At 43.1% G+C, this 11,130-nt stretch overlaps 1 protein-coding gene across 1 annotated transcript in view; it reads right to left on the bottom strand.

Annotated features, from left to right (window-relative positions):
* Window positions 1–9,297: 9,297 nt before the first annotated feature.
* Window positions 9,298–11,130, bottom strand: part of TMEM207 (transmembrane protein 207) — a 44,529-nt gene continuing 42,696 nt past the window's right edge. The window contains exons 3-4 of the mRNA XM_063919635.1: window positions 10,582–10,724; window positions 9,298–9,485 (exon numbers count right to left, since the gene is read on the bottom strand). Of these exons, the coding sequence (XP_063775705.1) occupies window positions 9,340–9,485; window positions 10,582–10,724 (289 nt within the window). The 3' untranslated portion in view covers window positions 9,298–9,339. The remainder of the gene's footprint in view (window positions 9,486–10,581; window positions 10,725–11,130) is intronic.

The following is an 11,130-nucleotide window of genomic DNA, read 5'->3' as shown; positions in this document are numbered from 1 at the left end:
CCAGAGACATCGTAGCACTTTTATAGGAGATTGGTAAGTGGCAACATCATTTTTGTTCCATAATGTTATTAAATTATATAATTTTTAACTTCTAACTAAGACTAAGGGGCATATGTATCAAGCCTTTGGAGAGAGATAAAGTGGAGAAGTTGCCCAAAGCAACCAATAAGCTTCTTTCTGTCATTAATCTACCAATGACAGTGCCAGTTAGAAGCTGATTGGTTGCTTTGTGCAACTACTCCAATTTATTCATTTTTATATTTCTTGATACAACTTCCTTTATGTGATTTCCAAACCTATTCAGAAGTAGTGCTACCCTGTGTAAGAGATATGGCCTGATTTCGTGGTGTACACAATTCGAGTCGGTTCTGTGTTCACAGCATATCTGAGAAAATATGCAAATGTTGCAGAAACCATCTTTTGAAAGAGACATTCGCCGCTGGCTTCTCAGATCAGTTGCTTGCGACTGAAGACACATCATCAGAGAATATCAGTCGCACCATTGGACTTCTGAGCAGCCCATGGTTAATACGCAGTTGATGATTATTTTCCTAAGACACACAAAGAAGGATGATGGGAAGCACAGAGTAGAAAACCCAAACCGGAACCAGATGAATAGCCTTGTTGATCACTACTATGGAGCAAAGTTCTCTAACTGGCATACCAAAGATAAAGTAATTATATTGAAGCCAGAATTGGCAAACATATATGTACTGAGGCCTGTATAGCTTTTAAAACTCATTATTGTATACCTTTCATATGCAGAAAACTTTTCAGATCACTTTTGAATCACTACTGAGCAGTGGTGAATTTACTAGGGATGAGCGGGTTCGGTTCCTCGGAATCCGAACCCGCCCGAACTTCATGTTTTTTTACACGGGGCCGAGCGACTCGGATCTTCCCGCCTTGCTCGGTTAACCCGAGCGCGCCCGAACGTCATCATCCCGCTGTCGGATTCTCGCGAGGCTCGGATTCTATCGCAAGACTCGGATTCTATATAAGGAGCCGCGCGTCGCCGCCATTTTCACACGTGCATTGAGATTCATAGGGAGAGGACGTGGCTGGCGTCCTCTCCGTTTATAGAGAAGAGAGTGAGACAGTAGAGAGAGACACAGTAGTAATTTTGGGGAGCATTAGGAGGAGTACTAGTTACTTGCTGAAGTGATAGATAGTGTGACTGTATATTATCTGACTTGTGGGGGAGACACTGACAGTGGGGAGCAGTTAGAGTCTGAGAGCAGGACTCAGGAGTACATATAACGTACAGTGCACACTTTTGCTGCCAGAGTGCCACACTGCCATTGTGACCACACTGACCACCAGTATAATATATATTGTGATTGTCTGCTTAGGAGTACTACTTGCAAGTTGCTGATAGTGTGACCAGTGACCTGACCACCAGTCACCACCAGTTTAATATATATATATATATATATATATATATATATAATTGTATATAATATATATATAATATTGTATACCACCTACCCGTGGTTTTTTTTTTTCTTTCTTCTTTATACATACTACTATAGTAGCTTACTGTAGCAGTCTGCGGTGCTGCTGAGCTGACTGTGTCCAGCAGGTCCGTCATCAGTCATTACATAATAAATATATATACCTGTCCGGCTGCAGTACTAGTGATATTTTATATATATATATATATATTGATTTCATCTCATTATCATCCAGTCTATATTAGCAGCAGACACAGTACGGTAGTCCACGGCTGTAGCTACCTCTGTGTCGGCAGTCGCTCGTCCATCCATAATTGTATACCACCTACCCGTGGTTTTTTTTTTTCTTTCTTCTTTATACATACTACTATAGTAGCTTACTGTAGCAGTCTGCGGTGCTGCTGAGCTGACAGTGTCCAGCAGGTCCGTCATCAGTCATTACATAATAAATATATCTACCTGTCCGGCTGCAGTACTAGTGTGAAATAATATATATTGATTTCATCTCATTATCATCCAGTCTATATTAGCAGAAGACACAGTACGGTAGTCCACGGCTGTAGCTACCTCTGTGTCGGCAGTCGCTCGTCCATCCATAATTGTATACCACCTACCCGTGGTTTTTTTTTTCTTTCTTCTTTATACATACTACTATAGTAGCTTACTGTAGCAGTCTGCGGTGCTGCTGAGCTGACAGTGTCCAGCAGGTCCGTCATCAGTCATTACATAATAAATATATATACCTGTCCGGCTGCAGTACTAGTGATATTATATATATATATATTGATTTCATCTCATTATCATCCAGTCTATATTAGCAGCAGACACAGTACGGTAGTCCACGGCTGTAGCTACCTCTGTGTCGGCAGTCGCTCGTCCATCCATAATTGTATACCACCTACCCGTGTTTTTTTTTTCTTTCTTCTTTATACATACTACTATAGTAGCTTACTGTAGCAGTCTGCGGTGCTGCTGAGCTGACAGTGTCCAGCAGGTCCATCATCAGTCATTACATAATAAATATATCTACCTGTCCGGCTGCAGTACTAGTGTGATATAATATATATTGATTTCATCTCATTATCATCCAGTCTATATTAGCAGCAGACACAGTACGGTAGTCCATGGCTGTAGCTACCTCTGTGTCGGCAGTCGCTCGTCCATCCATAATTGTATACCACCTACCCGTGGTTTTTTTTTTTCTTTCTTCTTTATACATACTACTATAGTAGCTTACTGTAGCAGTTTGCGGTGCTGCTGAGCTGACAGTGTCCAGCAGGTCCGTCATCAGTCATTACATAATAAATATATCTACCTGTCCGGCTGCAGTACTAGTGTGATATAATATATATTGATTTCATCTCATTATCATCCAGTCTATATTAGCAGCAGACACAGTACGGTAGTCCACGGCTGTAGCTACCTCTGTGTCGGCAGTCGCTCGTCCATCCATAATTGTATACCACCTACCCGTTTTTTTTTTTTTTCTTTCTTCTTTATACATACTACTATAGTAGCTTACTGTAGCAGTCTGCGGTGCTGCTGAGCTGACAGTGTCCAGCAGGTCCGTCATCAGTCATTACATAATAAATATATATACCTGTCCGGCTGCAGTACTAGTGATATTATATATATATATATTAATTTCATCTCCTTATCATCCAGTCTTTATTAGCAGCAGACACAGTACGGTAGTCCACGGCTGTAGCTACCTCTGTGTCGGCAGTCGCTCGTCCATCCATAATTGTATACCACCTACCCGTGGTTTTTTTTTCTTTCTTCTTTATACATACTACTATAGTAGCTTACTGTAGCAGTCTGCGGTGCTGCTGAGCTGACAGTGTCCAGCAGGTCCGTCATCAGTCATTACATAATAAATATATATACCTGTCCGGCTGCAGTACTAGTGATATTATATATATATATATATATTAATTTCATCTCCTTATCATCCAGTCTATATTAGCAGCAGACACAGTACGGTAGTCCACGGCTGTAGCTACCTCTGTGTCGGCAGTCGCTTGTCCATCCATAAGTATACTAGTATCCATCCATCTCCATTGTTTACCTGAGGTGCCTTTTAGTTGTGCCTATTAAAATATGGAGAACAAAAATGTTGAGGTTCCAAAATTAGGGAAAGATCAAGATCCACTTCCACCTCGTGCTGAAGCTGCTGCCACTAGTCATGGCCGAGACGATGAAATGCCAGCAACGTCGTCTGCCAAGGCCGATGCCCAATGTCATAGTACAGAGCATGTAAAATCCAAAACACCAAATATCAGTAAAAAAAGGACTCCAAAATCTAAAATAAAATTGTCGGAGGAGAAGCGTAAACTTGCCAATATGCCATTTACCACACGGAGTGGCAAGGAACGGCTGAGGCCCTGGCCTATGTTCATGGCTAGTGGTTCAGCTTCACATGAGGATGGAAGCACTCAGCCTCTCGCTAGAAAACTGAAAAGACTCAAGCTGGCAAAAGCACCGCAAAGAACTGTGCGTTCTTCGAAATCTCAAATCCACAAGGAGAGTCCAATTGTGTCGGTTGCGATGCCTGACCTTCCCAACACTGGACGTGAAGAGCATGCGCCTTCCACCATTTGCACGCCCCCTGCAAGTGCTGGAAGGAGCACCCGCAGTCCAGTTCCAGATAGTCAGATTGAAGATGTCAGTGTTGAAGTACACCAGGATGAGGAGGATATGGGTGTTGCTGGCGCTGGGGAGGAAATTGACAAGGAGGATTCTGATGGTGAGGTGGTTTGTTTAAGTCAGGCACCCGGGGAGACACCTGTTGTCCATGGGAGGAATAGGGCCGTTGACATGCCTGGTGAAAATACCAAAAAAATCAGCTCTTCGGTGTGGAAGTATTTCACCAGAAATGCGGACAACATTTGTCAAGCCATGTGTTGCCTTTGTCAAGCTGTAATAAGTAGGGGTAAGGACGTTAACCACCTCGGAACATCCTCCCTTATACGTCACCTGCAGCGCATTCATAATAAGTCAGTGACAAGTTCAAAAACTTTGGGCGACAGCGGAAGCAGTCCACTGACCAGTAAATCCCTTCCTCTTGTAACCAAGCTCACGCAAACCACCCCACCAACTCCCTCAGTGTCAATTTCCTCCTTCCCCAGGAATGCCAATAGTCCTGCATGCCATGTCACTGGCAATTCTGACGAGTCCTCTCCTGCCTGGGATTTCTCCGATGCATCCTTGCGTGTAACGCCTACTGCTGCTGGCGCTGCTGTTGTTGCTGCTGGGAGTCGATGGTCATCCCAGAGGGGAAGTCGTAAGCCCACTTTTACTACTTCCACCAAGCAATTGACTGTCCAACAGTCCTTTGCGAGGAAGATGAAATATCACAGCAGTCATCCTGTTGCAAAGCGGATAACTGAGGCCTTGACAACTATGTTGGTGTTAGACGTGCGTCCGGTATCCGCCGTTAGTTCACAGGGAACTAGACAATTTCTTGAGGCAGTGTGCCCCCGTTACCAAATACCATCTAGGTTCCACTTCTCTAGGCAGGCGATACCGAGAATGTACACGGACGTCAGAAAAAGACTCACCAGTGTCCTAAAAAATGCAGTTGTACCCAATGTCCACTTAACCACGGACATGTGGACAAGTGGAGCAGGGCAGGGTCAGGACTATATGACTGTGACAGCCCACTGGGTAGATGTATGGACTCCCGCCGCAAGAACAGCAGCGGCGGCACCAGTAGCAGCATCTCGCAAACGCCAACTCTTTCCTAGGCAGGCTACGCTTTGTATCACCGGTTTCCAGAATACGCACACAGCTGAAAACCTCTTACGGCAACTGAGGAATGGCTTACCCCAATTGGACTCTCCTGTGGATTTGTGGCATCGGACAACGCCAGCAATATTGTGTGTGCATTAAATATGGGCAAATTCCAGCACGTCCCATGTTTTGCACATACCTTGAATTTGGTGGTGCAGAATTTTTTAAAAACGACAGGGGCGTGCAAGAGATGCTGTCGGTGGCCAGAAGAATTGCGGGACACTTTCGGCGTACAGGCACCACGTACAGAAGACTGGAGCACCACCAAAAACGCCTGAACCTGCCCTGCCATCATCTGAAGCAAGAAGTGGTAACGAAGTGGAATTCAACCCTCTATATGCTTCAGAGGTTGGAGGAGCAGCAAAAGGCCATTCAAGCCTATACAATTGAGCACGATATAGGAGGTGGAATGTACCTGTCTCAAGCGCAGTGGAGAATGATTTCAACGTTGTGCAAGGTTCTGCAACCTTTTGAACTTGCCACACGTGAAGTCAGTTCAGACACTGCCAGCCTGAGTCAGGTCATTCCCCTCATCAGGCTTTTGCAGAAGAAGCTGGAGGCATTGTAGGAGGAGCTAAAAGGGAGCGATTCCGCTAGGCATGTGGGACTTGTGGATGGAGCCCTTAATTCGCTTAACAAGGATTCACGGGTGGTCAATCTGTTGAAATCAGAGCACTACATTTTGGCCACCGTGCTCGATCCTAGATTTAAAACCTACCTTGGATCTCTCTTTCCGGCAGACACAAGTCTGCTGGGGTTCAAAGACCTGCTGGTGACAAAATTGTCAAGTCAAGCGGAACGCGACCTGTCAACATCTCCTCCTTCACATTCTCCCGCAACTGGGGGTGCGAGGAAAAGGCTCAGAATTCCGAGCCCACCCGCTGGCGGTGATGCAGGGCAGTCTGGAGCGACTGCTGATGCTGACATCTGGTCCGGACTGAAGGACCTGACAACGATTACGGACATGTCGTCTACTGTCACTGCATATGATTCTCTCACCATTGAAAGAATGGTGGAGGATTATATGAGTGACCGCATCCAAGTAGGCACGTCAGACAGTCCGTACTTATACTGGCAGGAAAAAGAGGCAATTTGGAGGCCCTTGCACAAACTGGCTTTATTCTACCTAAGTTGCCCTCCCACAAGTGTGTACTCCGAAAGAGTGTTTAGTGCCGCCGCTCACCTTGTCAGCAATCTGCGTACGAGGTTACTTCCAGAAAATGTGGAGAAGATGATGTTCATTAAAATGAATTATAATCAATTCCTCCGTGGAGACATTCACCAGCAGCACTTGCCTCCACAAAGTACACAGGGAGCTGAGATGGTGGATTAGAGTGGGGACGAATTGATAATCTGTGAGGAGCGGGATGTACACGGTGATATATCGGAGGATGATGATGAGGTGGACATCTTGCCTCTGTAGAGCCAGTTTGTGCAAGGAGAGATTAATTGCTTCTTTTTCGGTGGGGGTCCAAACCAACCCGTCATTTCAGTCACAGTCGTGTGGCAGACCCTGTCACTGAAATGATGGGTTGGTTAAAGTGTGCATGTCCTGTTTATACAACATAAGGGTGGGTGGGAGGGCCCAAGGACAATTCCATCTTGCACCTCTTTTTTCTTTCATTTTTATTTGCGTCATGTGCTGTTTGGGGAGTGTTTTTTGGAAGGGCCATCCTGCGTGACACTGCAGTGCCACTCCTAGATGGGCCAGGTGTTTGTGTCGGCCACTAGGGTCGCTTATCTTACTCACACAGCTACCTCATTGCGCCTCTTTTTTTCTTCTTTGCGTCATGTGCTGTTTGGGGAGTGTTTTTTGGAAGGGCCATCCTGCGTGACACTGCAGTGCCACTCCTAGATGGGCCAGGTGTTTGTGTCGGCCACTAGGGTCGCTTAGCTTAGTCATCCAGCGACCTCGGTGCAAATTTTAGGACTAAAAATAATATTGTGAGGTGTGAGGTATTCAGAATAGACTGAAAATGAGTGGAAATTATGGTTTTTGAGATTAATAATACTTTGGGATCAAAATGACCCCCAAATTATATGATTTAAGCTGTTTTTTAGGGTTTTTTGAAAAAAACACCCGAATCCAAAACACACCCGAATCCGACAAAAAAAATTCGGTGAGGTTTTGCCAAAACGCGGTCGAACCCAAAACACGGCCGCGGAACCGAACCCAAAACCAAAACACAAAACCCGAAAAATTTCAAGTGCAAATCCCTAGAATTTACCATTAGGCTCGTGAGGCATGTGCCTAGGAGAGCCACTTGGGTGATGATGCTTGGATACTTGTTTTAGGTACTATCAGAAATTTATCAGTAAATATTTCCACTTTACTTTGCCATACACTATCTTGAAGAGTAAAACCAGATACGACATGCAGAGACTGCCCCTATAAGTTTAGTTGTCCTACTTAGTTAAAATGTATACATAATTAAAAATAAAACAAATTGTCATAGTTCATATAGTTCATGCATTTTTCTATTATTATATATTTCTCTTCTTCTTCTAATATTAAGTTGCCAATAATTAAATGAGGGCTTATTACCAATGAAAATAAGAAAATTGGGCATAGGGGGTCAGTCATTACTGTTGTGCCTAGGAGCTCTGTGACACCTAAATCCACCCCTACAACTGAGTGTGCACTGCAGAGGCCAAACAAAATGTTCTGGAGCTATTTCAAACTTCATCTTCATACAGAATTGAGGGAATAGTGACCCTCATTCATATGTGGCTGGTGGTGCACCCTGATACACAAAGTACCTATGTTTGGCACTTTGTGTATGCACAAGACCTGCTCTATTGGTGCGTGTACAGGTTCTGCGATACAATATGCAGGGACAGCAACAGACTGTAAATGATTGACAGTCTGACGACATTTGGGACCCGGGAGGCAGCATCGACAGCCTTTGTTTGTGAAAATGGAGGCGTGTCACCGCCGTTAAGCACATAAATATTAATTTCATTTTATTGTTTATTTTTCCACTATGCTTTAAGTCAAGCAGTCATTATGAATTGCTAAGCTTGCTAAGCCAAGTTCAGTTAAGGAAGTGAATTATCAGTTTTTGGAGAGAGATAAAGTGGACAAAGCTAAAGTACCAACCAATCAGCTTCTGTAATTTTACTATGTGTGCTAGAAAATAGTTAGGAGATGATTTTTTGGTACTTTGGAGTCCATGTCTAATACTCCACTTACAGTGTAGAAAAAGCTGCTTCTATTATGTAGAAAAAGCTGCGCCTATTATTGTTGCGAAGCAGGAGGTTGCTGTCAGCGGTAACAGCAGAGACATATTTTGCATCCTGACTACACTGTGGACACTCACTTCCCTCCCGTGGAGGTGCAGCAATGAGAGCTCACTTCCTGCCTTTTACTGGTCTTCAAGTGAGGAGAAGCAGATAACAACAGCTAGAGCTGAGAAGGTTAGCCAGCAGAGACTTTGGGGTCTATTTACTAAGCATTGGATAGAGAAAAAGTAGACAAAGTACTAGCCAATCAGCTCCTAACTGCCATGTCACAGGCTGGGTTTGAAAAATGACTGGCTGGTACAATGGAGTCTATTAACTAAGCCTATGATGAAGATAAAATGGACGAGATAAAATTCTGACCAACCAGCTCCTGTCATTTTTCAAACCCAGCCTGTGACATTGCAGTTATGAGCTGATTGGCTAGTACTTTATTTCCATCCACTTTATCTTTATCCAAGGCTTAGTAAATAGACCCTTTTATCTCAATCAACTTTACCTCCATCAAGGTCTTAGTAAATAGACCCTTTAATCTTAAGGACCTTCTCCTGTTCGGCACTGGACTTACATTCTACTTCGGACTTCCAGCAAATCCACAGTGTGCAATTGGGAACGACTAACTGATTAACTGGATTTCCTCAATAACTTAGATCCTGTCATGATTTCCACTGAACTAGTAACTTAGCACCTCAATGCTTGACAATTTTGTCTCATTTAAAGAAATATACACCCACATTTCAAAACATCCTTTTGCCATATTAACAGACTATTTGGAGTACTATTTACTTTTTTATTAGCAGTTTTTGCATGCACTATAAGTGGTCCCAGAGTGCCAGGTGTGAGAAATACTTTGTTAGACTTTGCTTGTGGAGAACAATTCTTCATATGAAGGCGGAGCTCCTGACTCCAATTCCCCAAGTGCTATAGAAGAAACAGAGGTCTCTGAAGTTTCATGTGGAGACAATGTTTGGGAATGAAGACACCGTGAAGATTCTGTTACTGTGAAAAAGAAATATATACTGTAGACATGGACAACATTGAAATACTGTGTGCACCACCTACTCTACAGTATGTGTAAAAATTTCAATACTTTAAAGGCTAATTACACCCATAAATGTAAAATTCTGTTATGAGTGGAATGCCATCATTTAAACGGTATTCAGATGGTAGACACACAGTACATAGATAGTCAATAGGTTGACACCAAATGGTCGACAGCCAATCACTCAATTGGGTCAAAAGGTCAACATGGTCAAATGGTCGACACAAAAATGTTGACATGAGGTTTCTCTTGATTTTACATGATTTATCATGAGTTAGGATTAGGTACTTGGAGAGGGTTAAGGTTAGGCTGCCGGAGCTGCAGAAGGGGACGGTTAACGTTAGGTACTAGGGGGAGGTTTAGGATGAGGCACCAGGTGAAGGATTAGGGTTAGGCACTAGGGGGACGGTTAGGATTAGGGTTAAATAACAAAATAAATATGTGTTGACCTTTTCTATGTCAACCATTAGCATCTCAACCTTTAGACCTTGTCAACTTACATCTATGTTGACCATTTAACTGTCAACCTTTTGACCATGTTGACCTATTGCCTGTTGTGTTTCTGGTGTCAACCTATTGACTATCTACTGTATGTACTGTCTATCCTTATGTCCAAAAACCATTTAAACATGAATCTGAAACATTACTTACTGTATCTGGAGTATGGCAGTCCACCCAATCCACAGAGTTCTCAGAAATCTACCAGTTTCATGTTATGTATACTCCCAGAGTCAGATTTTACATAGAAGCACTGTGTAGTTAATTGACAAAATGCTGTCAACAGGTGCAGACACTGGTGGGAATACTATAAGTTCAGTATAAACACCAGACTACAGATAAATAATGTGTTGAATAAATATTTAATTTTTGGTTATACTTAAATTTGTATATACTTAAGCAGTGTATAGGCTACAGTAAGTAAGCTTCTTTACATACACAGTAGTACTTTTGAATTAATGGAAATAGTAAAATAAAACAATATCTGTTCTGTAGTTGAAAATTTACAGTGATGGCTACGTAATCCTTATATTTCCATTTTACCAGTCTATTTACCAAATAAAGAATCTAGGCTGCTCAGAGTGAACACTGTGAGCGTTTTATTGGTAGTATGTCTTGCTTGTTTCTTCATCCAGCACTGGAGGCAGCAAATGGCCCCACAACGTAAAATCAGGATTAGCAGAAGGAGCAGGAAGACCCTGGAACAGAAGACAGGCTTATTTTAAGAACCCAACAGAGCTGTGTACAGTATATGATGCTGTCATTTTGCAAATAATTTTTTTTCACAGAAACTACAATGCATCAACTCTTCCCGCTATACTAATCACATCAACTTAAATGTAACTTTCTAGAAAATATTACCAAAAGTAGGGTGGTCAAAGATGGATTAACATTTTATACATGAGAGATGGAGTGAGATACTGTAGGGCCAGTGCTACTAATAGACGAAACTAAGCAGTCGTCTAGGGTTCCAGTGGTTAGGAGTCACCCAACAGACTTAAAACTGACATACTTAAGTCGGTAACTAGGGGTGTACAAGTGGTGCCACGTCCCAGGCTGCAAAGTTGAGGGGGGCAAAACCAATGCAGCCCCTCTGGCACCTGC

This window comes from Pseudophryne corroboree, chromosome 4, assembly GCF_028390025.1.
Source record: "Pseudophryne corroboree isolate aPseCor3 chromosome 4, aPseCor3.hap2, whole genome shotgun sequence".
In the NCBI taxonomy this organism is placed as follows: Eukaryota; Metazoa; Chordata; class Amphibia; order Anura; family Myobatrachidae; genus Pseudophryne; species Pseudophryne corroboree.
The sequence above is the reverse complement of the archived record's forward strand: the minus strand, read 5'-3'. Positions and strand labels throughout refer to the sequence as shown.